Source organism: Antennarius striatus, chromosome 19 (assembly GCF_040054535.1).
Source record: "Antennarius striatus isolate MH-2024 chromosome 19, ASM4005453v1, whole genome shotgun sequence".
Lineage (NCBI taxonomy): Eukaryota > Metazoa > Chordata > Actinopteri > Lophiiformes > Antennariidae > Antennarius > Antennarius striatus.
In genome coordinates, this window is record NC_090794.1 from 615591 (window position 1) to 631966 (window position 16376).

At 53.5% G+C, this 16376-nt stretch overlaps 1 protein-coding gene across 2 annotated transcripts; it reads left to right on the forward strand.

The window, feature by feature from the left end:
- The first annotated feature begins 9786 nt into the window (after window positions 1-9786).
- txlnba (taxilin beta a) lies at window positions 9787-15705 on the forward strand. 2 transcript variants are annotated; one of them, XM_068343286.1, is made up of 11 exons: window positions 9787-9934; window positions 11327-11540; window positions 11614-11686; window positions 11765-11850; window positions 11931-12080; window positions 12152-12346; window positions 12437-12556; window positions 12685-12759; window positions 14003-14095; window positions 14168-14263; window positions 14373-15705. In XM_068343286.1, the coding sequence occupies exons 2-11, from the start codon at window positions 11337-11339 to the stop codon at window positions 15543-15545; spliced, it is 2265 nt and encodes a 754-aa protein (XP_068199387.1). In that variant the 5' UTR covers window positions 9787-9934; window positions 11327-11336; the 3' UTR covers window positions 15546-15705. The 2 variants fall into 2 exon arrangements, with proteins under 2 accessions (XP_068199387.1, XP_068199389.1); XM_068343288.1 differs by lacking the exon at window positions 12685-12759 and adding an exon at window positions 12811-12885.
- The last annotated feature ends 671 nt before the right edge of the window (window positions 15706-16376 follow it).

Sequence of the window (16376 nt, forward strand, 5' to 3'; positions counted from 1 at the left end):
CACACACACACACACACACACACACACACACACACACAGACACACACAGACACACACACACACACACACACACACACACACACACACACACACACACACACACACACACACACACACACACACACACACACACACACACACACCATAAACTTTTACGGCTCCTCTATGCAGACGATAAACGTCTCTCTGATGGGGGCGGGTGAACGTTCCGCCCCTCCACCTGCAGCCTCCTGACCAATCAGGTGTCCGTTAATCAGGTGACCTCAGGTCAGGCGCGTCGGGATGTAATCAGATTACTTTTTGCTGTGTAATTAGATTACTGAGTGCTTTCTAAAACCATTGCATCTCATCGTTCTTCGTGAGGCACCAGATGTCGGGGTGTCTTCTTGGTGCGGTGTTCGCCCCCCCCCCCCGATGTTTGCGGTGATTGGTCTCGCCCCTCCCTCGTGTTGTGTTCCATCTCCTGACTCAACCCCCTCCTCTTCACGGAGATTAAAAAACCAATCGCAGCGCGGCGAGGAAGAGAAACGAGTCCCAGTGGGGGGGGGGGTTCCAGCCGGAAGCGGGTCGACAGACGGGCGGCGTGAACGGGAGCCGGGGGGGGTTAGGGTGTGTGTCGACACCCCCCCCCCTCTGGTGACCCGCTCGTGTTTCCTGTCAGCGTGCTTGATGCCCCCCCCCCCAACGAACTCCGTCTCTGTCACAGGGACGGGGGTGGCTCATGGTAATGAAGGAACGCGTTTGGACCCCCCCAGATTGATGGCCCCCGTTCCTGTTCCACCAACAGAAGACGGGAAGAGGCGCGGGAAGGACCCCCCAGGACCGGGTGGAGCTCAGCCCTACATCACCGGGACCCCGGGGTCACATCACACCGCCATAAAGCAGTGTGTGTGTGTGTGTGTGTGTGTGTGTGTGTGTGTGTGTGTGTCTGTGTGTGTGTGTGTGTGTGTGTGTGTGTGTGTGTGTGTGTGTGTGTGTGTGTGTGTGTGTGTGTGTGTGTGTGTGTGTGTGTGTGTGTGTGTGTGTCTGTGTGTGTGTGTGTGTGTGTCTGTGTGTGTGTGTGTGTGTGTCTGTGTGTGTGTGTGTGTGTGTGTGTGTGTGTGTGTGTCTGTGTGTGTGTGTGTGTGTGTGTGTGTGTGTGTGTGTGTGTGTGTGTGTGTGTGTGTGTGTGTGTGTGTGTCTGTGTGTGTGTCTGTGTGTGTGTGTGTGTGTCTGTCTGTGTGTGTGTGTGTGTGTGTGTCTCTGTGTGTTTGTGTGTTTTCTTGGTTGTTATGTTTAGAAAGGAACAAACTCCTCCTCCACACTGGAGAAATGAAGGACGGAGGAGAAGAAACCCTCTCCCGTCTCCTCCCGTCTCCTCTTGTCTCCTCCTGTCTCCTCCTGTCTCCTCCCGTCTCCTCCCGTCTCCTCCCGTCTCCTCCTGTCCCCTCCTGTCTCCTCTTGTCTCCTCTTGTCTCCTCCTGTCTCCTCCTGTCTCCTCCTGTCTCCTCCTGTCTCCTCCTGTCTCCTCCTATCTCCTATCAAACATCTTCCACCTCCTCGTCATGAAACCATCAACACTCCACCTGCTGCTGCTCCTTGAAGCTGAGGAGACGTCCACCTGTCAGACGCCTCCTGGACCCCCCCATCCTGACACGTCTCCCCCATCGAGGACTTCTTCAGGTCTGGAGTGTCACTCCTGATGGGATGAGAACAAACACGCCATCAGGAGGAGAATCCACAGCATACTGGCTCCTCCCCTGGTGGTCATGGCGATGGCGTGGAGGCGGAGCCAATCAGAAGCTGTTTAAACAGGAGATTCAAGTGTCATTATTATTATTATCATTATTACTATTATTATTATTATTATTATTATTATTATTATATTTATACCATGATTGTTATTATTATGGATCATAATAATTATTATATTATTATTATTATTATTGATAATCATTATTATTATTATTACTTTCCTCTAACGGTTAAAGACGTTAAATTCCTGCTGATGTCATTTTCATGAATTATTTAGATAATGTGACTCTAACTCATTCCATCACTGTGACGAGTCAGCGTATTTAAACTCCAGCGGGCGGTAACCATGGCGTTAATGACCTCATTGGCCGCCGGCCGCCGAGGCGCAGCACAAATAAAGAACGGCGGCGGCGGTTTGCTGTGATGACCTCAATCTGACTCTAATGGAGAGGTCGAGTGACGCCTCCCAGGGGGGCGGCGGCTTCATCAACCGCTCGTCAGTCGCTCATCAGCGATTCGCTCGTCTCATTCGTTCCATGTGAGAGAAAAGATGGAAGTTCAAAACACCTGAGCCCAACCTTCAGCTTGATGTGACCTCTGACCTCAGCTGACAGCGTCTGTGGGGGGGGGGGGGGGCACCCAGAGACTTCAAAACCTGGAGAACCCGGAGAACCTGGAGGACCTGGAGACCTGGAGACCTGGAGACCTGGAGGACCTGGAGACCTGGAGGACCTGGAGACCTGGAGGACCTGGAGGACCTGGAGACCAGATGATAATCAATGATCTGGAAGAGCCTCAAACACAACGAGCCTCGATCAGCGATCAATCAAATCCATCTAAATATTCAACTCAATCAATCCAGGTGTGGTTTGTAGCCCCACCCCCACCCCCTTCATAGTGGACCGCCCCCCCGTCTTCCTCCTGAGAGGAGACGACAGTGAGGGTTTATTTTACATGTGGGTGAGTTTCTGGTCTGAGGGATGAGAGCTAATGTCCCCTGAGGTAAAACCGTGGATCAGTCTCATCCAATCAGACGTCTCATTGGGTTCAGTAGGCGTGTCCTCCAGGTGCCCAGAGACACACCTCCGTTCACTGAAGCTCCTTTACGCCGTTAGCACCAGCGACCCAGCAGGTTGTTGGTTCTAAACCCAAGGAGCAAACAAGGAGGAGCGACTATCACACGACCTCCTCTTCCTCACGCTGCCAGACGTCGGACGCAGTCGTTGAGTCGTCGGATGCAGCGTGGTCGGATGCAGCGTGGTCGGATGCAGCGTGGTCGGATGCAGTGTGGTCGGATGCAGCGTGGTCGGATGCAGCGTGGTCGGATGCAGCGTGGTCGGATGCAGTGTGGTCGGATGCAGCGTGGTCGGATGCAGCGTGGTCAGATGCAGCGTGGTCGGATGCAGCGTGGTCAGATGCAGCGTGGTCGGATGCAGTGTGGTCGGATGCAGCGTGGTCGGATGCAGCGTGGTCGGATGCAGCGTGGTCGGATGCAGTGTGGTCGGATGCAGCGTGGTCGGATGCAGTGTGGTCGGATGCAGTGTGGTCGGATGCAGCGTGGTCAGATGCAGCGTGGTCGGATGCAGTGTGGTCGGATGCAGCGTGGTCGGATGCAGCGTGGTCGGATGCAGTGTGGTCGGATGCAGTGTGGTCGGATGCAGCGTGGTCGGATGCAGTGTGGTCGGATGTAGCGTGGTCGGATGCAGCGTGGTCGGATGCAGCGTTGCCTCCGTCTCCTTGATGGCGTTGTGGTTAAACAGGAGGTCACAGCGACACACGGGGGCCGCTCTGAAGGGTGCGTTTGATTCACTGACAGCAACACCTTTCCAGACGGTGACTCATCACCGTGTTGGAGGGGAGGGGCTTGTAGGTGTGAACACAGGAACCTGCATCCCATCTGCCATTAGGCGTTGCCATGGCGCCGCTGAGCCGCTCAGATCCTCAGGATGAGGAGACGACCCGCCGGTCCGGGACGCGAACACACGAGGATGTGGACGGGATCAAAGCCCTGCTAGCGCTCCACACGCGTGTGATGGGTGTGTGTGTGGGGGGGGTAACTCCACCCACCGGTCCTCTGTTCCGTCCAATCAGGTCCAGTCTCACGCTCCAGGACAGACCCAGTCCCACCTGAAGACCAACCGGGTCGCTTTGTTCTGGTTCTACTGGACTGATGGAACTTCCTGTCATCCCTTAGGCTCCGCCCCCCATCTCAGTCGAACCCCATCATTGGTTCAAGTCCCTCCACGTGTTTACAGAACACCAATAAAAAGACACACAGGAAGTGGAGTGATGACAGGTCAGCAGGCAACACACACACACACACACACACACAAACACACACACACACACACACACAGAGACACACACAGACACACACACACACACACAGACACACACACACACACACACACACAGAGACACACACACACACACACAAACACACACACACACACACACACACACACACACAGACACACACACACACACACACACACACAGACACACACACACACACACACACAGAGACACACACACACACACACAAACACACACACACACACACACAAACACACACACACACAGACACACAGACACACACAGACACACACACACACACACAGACACACACACACACACACACACAGACACACACACACACACACACACACACACACACAGACACACACAGACACACACACACACACACAGACACACACACACACACACACACACACACACACACACACACACACCTCTCCATCTTCATCAGCAGCGACCCCGGGGGGGTGTTCTGATGGTGATGGGATGTCGAACTAAAGCTGACACTGACGGGGTGGGGGGGGTAAGATGGGGACACCCCCCCTCTGGGGGTGTTTGGTTCGGTCCGACTGTCAGGACGGTTTCCTCCTCATCCGTCATTTAGTAATAACGAATTAATTAACGACTAACGACGCTAACGGTTTTAACGGTTTTAACGGTTTTAACGGTTTTAACGGTTTTAACGGTTCGAACATTTAATATCTGCTGATGTCATCGTTTCATTTCATTTGAGGAGAAAGTGCACAAAGTCAGCTTTTTGTTTGAAACGAGGAAATAAAAGAAGGGGGACAGGAAACACCTGCGGGAGTCACCTGACCCCTGTCTGACGACCTGATTGGACGAAGGGACGCTGAAGAGTGACCTCTGACCTCCGATCCCCTCCCTGCAGACTGACACCGACAGGAAGTGGAGGCGATGCTAACGCGTTAGCGGCGCTGCGATGGGAGCGCTTCATTTCCCGGCTGCTGCGGCTAAGATTAACCCCGGTTACATAAACGCTGACTTGGGACCAATTACAGGTTGATCCCCTGGGAATTAATTTTCTGCTTTAAATTAGAACCGATGTTTGTGTAACCCCCCCCGGCCCCCCGGCCCCCCCACGACCTACATAGAACCAACAACCCCCCGCATGTCGGCGAGGAAGAGGAGGAGGAAGATGATCGTCTACAGCGGCCACAGGGGGGCGATCGACGCGGCGGCGTTCTGTCCCTGAGGACACGGAAGGCAGCGCCCGTCAGTTCTGACCAATCAGAGCGCAGACGGAACATCGAGTCAATCCAACCAATCACCGCTCATCGCTCTGGCGTCCAATCAGAAGGCATCAAACGGGGTGGGCGTGTCTCCAGCGGGCGGGGCAGCTGTGTGCTCCCTCAGGCTCAGGTGTCGTCATGGGTTACCGTGACAACAAGAACGGGAGGAAGCAGGAAGTGATGACTCCTTAGGGGAAGACTCCGCCCACAGGTGTGACTCAGGCTGGGCGGAGCTCCTCGGTCACCTGACGACGGAGGGAAGCCCGTCGTTCTCCTAAAACACCCATAAATCCGGTGGGGGAGGGTCTTTTTCCCATCATCCTTTGCCTGCTGCCCGAAGACGGGGTAAATCAACGGTGGGCGTGTCCAACGCGTCAGTTTAACGGCATCTGATTGCAGCCACGCCCCTTCAAGTACGAGCGGCGAAGGTTTTGTGATGATTGGTGCAGCCCCCCCCACTGTACCCCCCCACACTAATGCACCACTCACTTCTACATCTGCAGTCATCACCAGATACACACACACACACACACACACACACACACACACACACACACACACACACACACACACACACACACACACACACACACACACACCATCACTCAGCCTCTTTTCTGGCTCCACATTTTGTCCTTTCCATCGATGTTCCTGCTAAAATTCAAATCCCGAGGGGGGGGGCAGAGATGTGAGGGTGAGGGAGGGTTGGGGGGGTTGTTGTGCCACAGCAGCAAACAGTAATTACAGCCAGACGTACAGGAAGACGCGCTGATGGGGGCGTAACGACTTCCTGATGAGGAAGACGAAGGTCCGGCGGACAGGAAGTGAGGTTCTGGTCGGGTTCCTGAGCGATGGAGCCGCTCCCTCACGGTTCCGACCCGCTGGTGGTTCAGGGTTTTGTGGTTTTATGGTTATGATGATGAAACGTTCAAACTCGTGTTTCTGACGCCTCAGCAGGAAAACGCCAGCGGACGCCAGCGGGAAACGGAACGGCGTCTGAAGCCTCACGACCGCCCGCCCTCCTCCATCCATCCTCCTCCTCGTCTTCATCTTTTATTCATGCGGAGGACCTCCGGGTCACGCTGAAGCGAATCCGCTGGACCAACGCCACCCCCACCCCACCCCCCCTCCACAAGCAGACTCGTAAGGAGGCGGCGGGAACCGCCCACCATGTAACCCGACACCGCGAGTTGAAACGCCCGTGTCCGTCCTCAGGTGTCCTCAGGTGTCTCCTGACCGCAAGACAAGAGCCGACGCCCAAAAACCGACGTCAGACGACAGCAGCGATGCTAGCTATGCTAGCTGCGCTAGTGATTATTTTAAAAGAAATACGTTTTCATTGTCAGCTTGAAACAGATTCACATGAACCAAATATTACTGAAATACAGTCATTCGTTATTCAACTTACATCGTTATTCAACTTACATCGTTTTTAAACTTACGTCGTTTTTCAACTTACATTGTTTTTCAACTTACATCGTTTTTCAACTTACATCGTCATTCAACTTACGTCGTTTTTCAACTTACATCGTTTTTCAACTTACATCGTTTTTCAACTTACATCGTTTTTCAACTCACGTTGTTTTCAACTTACGTTTTTTGAACTTACATCATTTGCCGTCGTACGTCATGTGTCCTGGAGCCTATCAGCGGTGCAGGGGCGTGGTCTATCTGTAGACGGGTCTCGCTCAGTCATGTGACGTCAGACCGTTGGAGACTCCTCCCTCCAGATGGCGGCTGGAACTCAGGATGGAATCAGGAATTAACCATTGGCATGATGGGAACTGTAAATGGCTCAACGCGTTCGGTGGGGGGGTGGAGGGGGCTGGTGGCGCTGCTGGGGGACAACGGCGTGAACGGCTGTCTGTGATTGGCTGTAATTAAACACCGTCTGCCCGTTAGTGCGGCTGCTTCTTCTATTCTCTAGCGAACTGAGGACCTGGACACAATGGTAACCACGGCGACCAGCGACCAGCGGCGCCTCTAATCACCTCCAGTCGCACCTGAACCAACAACACATCCTTTGTGCCCCCAGAAAACAGCCGACGTCAGCGTTTGGCTTCAGGAGGGAGAAGCGTGTGTGTGATGTGTGTGTGATGTGTGTGTGATGTGTGTGTGATGTGTGTGGGATGTGTGTGGGATGTGTGTGGGATGTGTGTGTTGGGGGTGTTTGTGGGGTGATCCCCCCATCCGTCCCCCGTCCAAACGGATTCTGCCGACCTGAAAGCGTGTGCTGACCTCTGACCTGGAGCTGGGGTGCGGGGCCTCCAGGTGTGAAACAGAATCACGCCTGTGGAGCTTAGACAGATTCCTCGTGCTCTGACCCCCCCCCTCTATCCTCCCCCCCAGCGCTGATGGACTGTGGTCCGCCTCGCGGCGCCGCCACAAAGCGATCCATTCCCATTCCACGCATGAACGGTGCCGGCACTGCGGCGGGGGGGGGACGGGGACGATTGGAGCAAACGAGACGGAATTGGAGGGTAGATGGAACCCGATGGGGGAGGGGGCTCGGATACGGAACGGCCAATCAGGGAAGCCCCATCAGGCCCCTGATTGGCTGACCCGTGTCACGTGACCCCCGAGACTCAGCAGCTCTCGAGGGTCATGTGACTAAAACTGGGCGTCACCATTAAGTTATGGGCGTGGTTTAACAGTCAGAGAGCAAAATGCTAATGTTAGCATCCGAGGAGGAGCCTGCTGAACGGAGGAGAGAAGGACCTGCTGGGGTGGGGGGGGGGGGACGGGGGGGCGGGGGGACGTGTCTGTGAATAAAGATCAGCGTCTGAGATCCTCCCGTCTGTCTGACAGAAACTGAGGAAAAACAAGTCAAGCTGTTGCCAGGTAACGGTTACCCGTTAATCACTAACCGTTAATCACTAACCGTTAATCACTAACCGTTACCCGTTAATCACTAACCGTTAATCACTAACCGTTAATCACTAACCGTTACCCGTTAATCACTAACCGTTAATCACTAACCGTTACCCGTTAATCACTAACCGTTACCCGTTACTCACTAACCGTTAATCACTAACCGTTAATCACTAACCGTTACCCGTTAATCACTAACCGTTACCCGTTAATCACTAACCGTTAATCACTAACCGTTACCCGTTAATCACTAACCGTTACCCGTTAATCACTAACCGTTAATCACTAACCGTTACCCGTTAATCACTAACCGTTACCCGTTGATCACTAACCGTTACCCGTTAATCACTAACCGTTACCCGTTAATCACTAACCGTTAATCACTAACCGTTACCCGTTAATCACTAACCGTTAATCACTAACCGTTACCCGTTAATCACTAACCGTTACCCGTTAATCACTAACCGTTAATCACTAACCGTTACCCGTTAATCACTAACCGTTACCCGTTAATCACTAACCGTTAATCACTAACCGTTACCCGTTAATCACTAACCGTTAATCACTAACCGTTAATCACTAACCGTTCCCCGTTAATCACTAACCGTTACCCGTTAATCACTAACCTTTAATCACTAACCGTTACCCGTTAATCACTAACCGTTACCCGTTAATCACTAACCGTTAATCACTAACCGTTAATCACTAACCGTTACCCGTTAATCACTAACCGTTAATCACTAACCGTTACCCGTTAATCACTAACCGTTAATCACTAACCGTTACCCGTTAATCACTAACCGTTAATCACTAACCGTTACCCGTTAATCACTAACCGTTACCCGTTAATCACTAACCATTAATCACTAACCGTTACCCGTTAATCACTAACCGTTAATCACTAACCGTTAATCACTAACCGTTACCCGTTAATCACTAACCGTTAATCACTAACCGTTAATCACTAACCGTTACCCGTTAATCACTAACCGTTGATCACTAACCGTTAATCACTAACCGTTACCCGTTAATCACTAACCGTTAATCACTAACCGTTACCCGTTAATCACTAACCGTTAATCACTAACCGTTACCCGTTAATCACTAACCGTTGATCACTAACCGTTAATCACTAACCGTTACCCGTTAATCACTAACCGTTAATCACTAACCGTTGATCACTAACCGTTAATCACTAACCGTTACCCGTTAATCACTAACCGTTAATCACTAACCGTTACCCGTTAATCACTAACCGTTGATCACTAACCGTTAATCACTAACCGTTACCCGTTAATCACTAACCGTTGATCACTAACCGTTAATCACTAACCGTTACCCGTTAATCACTAACCGTTACCCGGTGAGACCTTCTAGCCTTTCATTGATGAAGTCACTGTTTTCTGTCTGTCAACAGATCAATAGATCAGTGATTCACACACACACACACACACACACACACACACACACACACACACACACACACACACACACTTCGTTTTTCGGTGTTTCTCTGCTGCCCCCTACAGGAGCTCCAGGTGAACTTCATCCAGAGGAGCCGTCAGGATGAGGGCGGCCGCGTTCCATTCTGTGTGAACTGTTCCTTCAAGGCCACCAGCAGCCAATCAGACGCTGGAGCTCAGGCCGGTCGGGGCGACCCCTGGGGGCCTGAGGGTTATTTTGGGGGTCAGCTGTCGTGTGTCCTCCCAGTAGGCCCCTCCCCCTCCTCTTCCTCTCTATTCTCCGCGGCTCCAGGTCTGGTGAGTCTGTTTTCCTCCTTCTTCCTGTCACAAATCTGTTCTTTCTCTAAATATTCATTTGGACGTTAGAACGTGTCCCCCAGCCCCCCCGTCACGTGGGGGGGAGCTGATGAAGATGTGACTCCTCCTCTTCACCGTCGGCTCGTTTACTGGTTTTAACTGTTGTTCAAAAAAAGACCATTTCTTGTTTCTGTTTTTTTAACAACATTTTTAAAGAATTTTATGAGAATTTCTCTTTAAATTTAAAATAAATCCGTAAATTTTCTGCTTTGGAGGCAAAAAAACAGAAAATGTGAAAATTGAAACCCGAACACGACGGTGACGACGGTTACAGGTAGAGGGACGGGATTGGCTGGCGGGTCCCAGTGGGTGGAGCCTGATGGATGATAGCACGGGTGGGATGGATCAACGGCGGAAGTGGTTGCCATGGAAACGCATGAATTCATATGTTTCATGCAAGATGCATGTCTGCATTGGTCGTTCGACCATATTTGGGCGTCCTCAGAATAGATGAGTCGTAAACAGGTGCTGGGGGGGTGTGGGGGGGGCATTAGCTCAGAGGCTAATTTTAGCTTCCAGATACAATAACATGACACAGAGCAGAGGATCAACAGCAAAACGAAGGAAGGCGTCGGCTCGTCAGGGTGGGGTCAGCCGGATGCCCCGCCCATGAACAGTCCAGGTTCACACGGTGAAACAGTCCAGGTTCACGCAGTGAAACAGTCCAGGTTCACGCGGTGAAACAGTCCAGGTTCACGCAGTGAAACAGTCCAGGTTCACGCAGTGAAACAGTCCAGGTTCACGCGGTGAAACAGTCCAGGTTCACGCGGTGAAACAGTCCAGGTTCACACGGTGAAACAGTCCAGGTTCACGTAGTGAAACAGTCCAGGTTCATACGGTGAAACAGTCCAGGTTCACGCAGTGAAACAGTCCAGGTTCACACAGTGAAACAGTCCAGGTTCACGCAGTGAAACAGTCCAGGTTCACGCAGTGAAACAGTCCAGGTTCACGCAGTGAAACAGTCCAGGTTCACGCAGTGAAACAGTCCAGGTTCACACGGTGAAACAGTCCAGGTTCACGCAGTGAAACAGTCCAGGTTCACACAGTGAAACAGTCCAGGTTCACGCAGTGAAACAGTCCAGGTTCACGCAGTGAAACAGTCCAGGTTCACGCAGTGAAACAGTCCAGGTTCACACAGTGAAACAGTCCAGGTTCACGCAGTGAAACAGTCCAGGTTCACGCAGTGAAACAGTCCAGGTTCACGCAGTGAAACAGTCCAGGTTCACACGGTGAAACAGTCCAGGTTCACACAGTGAAACAGTCCAGGTCAGGTGACCGGCTGTGGTGAGTGTGTAGGCGCGACCAGACTAGTGACTCCGCCCATGCGTCCAGACCCGAGAGGATGGAGATGTCCCTGAATGCAGCAGACGTGTTGGCGCCCCCCCAGCCGGGCGTAGCCTCCTCCTCCTTGGATGGCGCCGATGGAGACGCGGAGGCTCCGCCCACTGACTCCTCCGGCTTCTTCGACCCGTTGGAGGAGTTCAGCCAGCGGCTGGATGACATCATCAGCACCTACGGCTCCGCAGCCGGCGTCCTGGACGGACAGGTGGGTCATGTGACCTCACTGGCCAATGAGGGAGGAGTCTGCTGTGGGCGTGAACGTGAGATTTGTGTTGCAGAGGAAGATGGAGGCGGAGCTGGAACAGCTGGAGGAGGAGTCACAGGATGACATCACGGTCGCCGTGGAAGCAGGTGAGGAGAACCGTGTTGAGCACAGATCCTACATTTCCCATGATGCAGCTGGTGAGGCGCTTTCATTTTTGTCTCCAGACGTCTCCGCCCTCATGCAGAGTCTGAACCAAACGTCTTCTCCACAAGAGCAGCTGGACCGCCTCCTCAGGAAGTACGCCGAGCAGGTGAGAGGGGCGTGTCCGGGTGCTGGGGGGGCGTGGCCAGCCCCTCCACCTTTTGACGCCGCTTGCCGTCCATTCTGCAGGCAGCCGGGCGTCGCCGCGACCAGAAGAAGCTCCTCCTCCTGCAGCAGCAGACGTCCGTCCTCCTGGAGGAGGTGTGCGGCGGGGGGGCGGCGCGGCGCCACCTGGAGGCGCTCTGCAGGGAGCTGCAGGGGCGGTACCTCACGCTCAGGGTGGGCCAATCAGCACGCACCGTCTGACCTCGTAGCGTGTCCAAACTAACTCCCCCTCTCCCCCCATCCAGGAGGACACCCTCCGCCGCCATCAGGAGGACGAGGAGAGGCGGAGCCAGATGTCCGACCACTTCCAGGAGAAGCTGGCGGAGATCCAATCACAGATCGAGACGCACAACGCCCGCAACGACAAGCTGTGTGGGGAGAACTCCCGCCTGAGCGCCAAGCTGGAGACTCTGATGCAGCAGTGCGAGCTGAGGGAGGAGGTGCGGCGTCCGGCACCCGGGGGCCGCCGCCGGCCCCCCGCCCGGCCCCCGTCGGCCCCCCCTCTCAGCTTCCTCTTCCTCTTCTTCTAGAGTCTGGAGAAGATGAACCGGCGCCGCGACCTCCAGCAGCAGCTGACCGACGCCCGCCTGCAGCAGGCCGACGCCCTCCTGGCCGACGCCCAGGAGAAGCACAAGAGGGAGAAGGAATACGTGAGTCCGACCCGGGGGGGGCGGCCCCGGCGCCACCCGGTGGTCGGGGTCACGCCGCTGTTGTAACTTTTGCTTTGGTGGTTGCCATTGGCGACGCCGTTGACTGTGTGCTGTCTCTGTTGCCGTAGTTACTTAGGGAGGCTATTGACAAAACAAAGAAATGCTTCGCCATGAAGGAGGCGGAGCTGGCCATGAAGAAGAAGGTAAAGACCCGTCTGTCTCTCTGACTCACCCGTCTGTCTCTCTCTAACCAGTTACTGCTTCAGGCGGCTGAGTGGAAGCTGCAGGCGCAGGCGCTCAGCCAGCAGGGGGCGGTGATGGAGGCACAGGTGACTAACGCCCCACGGGCCAGCGGGTGGGCGGGGTTTGATGCTAGCCCGTTGCAATTTGTATCATAGGCCTCGCCCCCCTTTGAGATGAAGTTCGCCAACGGGGACAACTAGTCCAAACCGGTTCAGACGCGCTCCAGGGGTGCTACCTCCAGGCTAGCTAAGGCTAAAGATAACCAGACGGCTAGTTTACGGTTAATTTTAATCTCAAAAATTTAATCCTTGAGATTAAAGATCATCATTAACAACAGTTAGGGTCACTGTTGATCCACTGTAGCTACTGTAGCATGTAGCATTAGCTTGGCTTACCTTTAGAGTGAAGGAAGAGGAGGAGGAGGGAGGAGTTCTTGTTGGTCAGAGTCAGAGTTGTCATCAGAGAGATGCTGGAGATGCTTGAATGGAGAGGTGCTGCCCCCATGGAGGTTGTGGCAGAAAGTGGAACTGCAGGACAGTAGTCGGATATGGTGAATGTTCATAAGTCGAATGTCCGTAAGTCAAAATGTTCGTAACTCAAATATCCCTAAGTCCAATGTCCCAATTCGAGATGTCTGTAAGTCAAATGTTAGTAAGACAGATGTTCCTAAGTCAAAAATGTTCGCAACTCGAAATGTTCGTAAGTCCAATGTTTGTAAGTCGAAATGTCTCTAAGTCAAATGTCTGAAGTCAGATGTTCGTAAGTCAGATCTTTGCAAGTCAGCTGTTTGGCGAATGTCCGTATGTTGAGGACTACCTGTATGGTCATTACCTGTTGAATGAGGTCAGCTGGACTTGCAGGAAAGGTTTGAAGACCCTCCTTCTGTTCTGGGGACTGGCTGGGGGTCTGAAGGCGTCGGGTCAGAGGGTAAAAGAGAGGTAGATGCTGCCCCCTACAGGTGGCCTCACCTTCACTGGGGTCAAACACGGTTCAGGGTTTACTGTTTCAAGATATTTCAGACACGTTTTCTAGTCGGCAAAAAGACATGACTTAGATTTAAGTTTGTTAAAGTTCAGGAGCGAGAGCCGGGAAACAGGAAGTGCTTACGCTGTCGGTCGTCTTCTGACCTCCTGGTCCATGACGTCTCGTCGTCGGGCCGCGTCCAAAACCGCTCTCATCCCGTCGGGTGTCTCGCCCTCACAGCTGACGCTCTACGGCCAGAAGTTCGACGAGTTTCAGGAGACGCTGGCCAAGAGCAACCAGATCTACGCACACTTCAAGAAGGAGATGGAGAACGTAGGTGTCCGTCCGTCGGCCCGGTTCCTTCAGCACGCCTGTGTTTGACATTTTAAACTCCGCCCCCTTTAGATGTCGGAGAAGATGAAGAAGATGGACAAAGAGTCCAACATCTGGAAGACCAGGTTCGAGAACTGCAACAAGGCTCTGACGGACATGATCGAGGAGGTTTGTTATGGACGTGGTTCCTGATGTAGGAGGTCAACCAATCAGGTGACAGACAATCACAGGGGGCGGGGATTGAAAGCTTACTTCCTGTTCTGTTCTCCTCTTCCAGAGAACGGAGAAAGGCAAAGAGTACGACCTGTTCGTCCTGAAGATCCAGAAGCTGGAGAAGTTGTGCCGCGCCCTTCAGGAGGAGAGGGTGGTCCTCTATGACAAGATCAAGGAGGTCCGTCGCTCCAACGCCAGCGCGCCGCCGCCGGAGGGCGGGGCTCAGCCCAATGACATCACCGAGGGTGAAGACAAGTCAGGCCTGCTGGAGCCTTCAGAGGCCCAGGAGATCCAGGACCAGGACCTGGTCCTGACGGAGGACATGGCCCGGCTGAAGAAGGAGCAGGCCAAGCTGCAGGAGTTCGCCGCCGCCCTGTTGGCCACGGGTGGTGGTGATGAAGAGGAGGAGAGTCACGAGGTCGATCACGAAGATGAGGTGACGTCTGCGTTAGCTCAGTTTAACTCCAAACCCCGGGTCAAACAGGAAGTCACCTCAAGCCCCGAACAGGAAGTCACCTTAGGCTCCAAACAGGAAGTCACCTCAGGCCCCGAACAGGAAGTCACCTCAGGCCCCAAACAGGAAGTCACCTCAGGCTCCAAACAGGAAGTCACCTCAGGCCCCGAACAGGAAGTCACCTCAGGCCCCGAACAGGAAGTCACCTCAGGCCCCAAACAGGAAGTCACCTCAGGCCCCAAACAGGAAGTCACCTCAGGCCCCAAACAGGAAGTCACCTCAGGCCCCAAAAAGGAAGTCACCTCAGGCCCCGAACAGGAAGTCACCTCAGGCCCCAAACAGGAAGTCACCTCAGGCCCCAAACAGGAAGTCACTTTCGTCCCTGAACAGGAAGTGACTTCAGTCCCTGAACAGGAAGTAGACGTCCAACCAGAGGAACCGGTTCTCCTAGATAAAGTTGAGGAGGTTCCAAAGGGGTCACCAGAAGAAGTTCCAGCTGTTTCTGACCCAGGAGACGCCACCGGAGAGGAGGTCAAAGTTCAGGAGGAGGAGCTGAAGACTCAACCTGAGGAAGTCCAGACGGATCCACCAGCAGAGGTCCTGATCCACAAGGCTGCCCCAGAGGAAGGTCAGGTCCAGTCAGAACCACAGGGACCATCAGGAGCACCACCCCAGTTGGAACAAGCTCTGCCCCCCAGAGAGACTCCGCCCTCCGGTTCAGACGCCGCTAAGAAGCAGACACCAAAGAAGAAGAAGAAGAGGAACGTGAAGAACGCTAGCTAAAGCTGAGGTGTGTGTGCGTAGCTAAGGCCCTACGGTGATGTCACAGGTTGCTTTGTCCTGATTGGTTGATCTCCAGTTGTGGTTTTCTAAAGGTTGAATGTTGTAAAGCTAATAAAGCTAATTGTCACGACAGATTGTCAATAAAGATTCCTTTGAGAGAGCAGGAGCTGTTTAGCTCAACGGCTGATTGGTTTATTGGTGCTCCTCCTACAAACACGCCCACGGTGCGTGACCTGGTGAAGCCCCGCCCACCTGGTCGTTACCATGACATCAATCAGTGACTTTAAATTTGTTCAGGTGTGAAAATTAAAGTCAATAATCCTGATCGGTGCAGCGCGAGCCTCTGTCCGCCAGGTGGCGCTGCTCACCTGCACAGGTTCAGGTGCAGTTCCCCCAGACGGCCACTAGAGGGCGACTGAGGTCCACAAACGCTCCTGAGAGGTTTTTAACACACACGCAGATACCAAAGGTCAAAGGTGACACCGTAGGTGGAAAAAAAGAGGAGGAGCTTGTTGTGTGATAATTAGAGCAGGAAGTGGAGAAGAAGAGTGAGATAAGTAGGGGGGTCGAGGGTGGACAGGTGTGGGAGGGGTTAAAGTGTTTCACCTCACTTAATGAGTCTGTTGGTTGATGAAGGTCTGTACTCGTCTCCATCACCACTTCCTGTTTGGTGATGTCATCACACTGACGTCACACACCTGCAGCGTGGATTAGCTGCTGCTAGCTCAACACACCTGGACCTGAGGCTGAACAACAAGAACCACTTCCTGTCCAGCTGGGAGCAGCGGCGTCCTCGGCTCCGCCCCCTCCCACAGACTTCTGGGAGTTTTT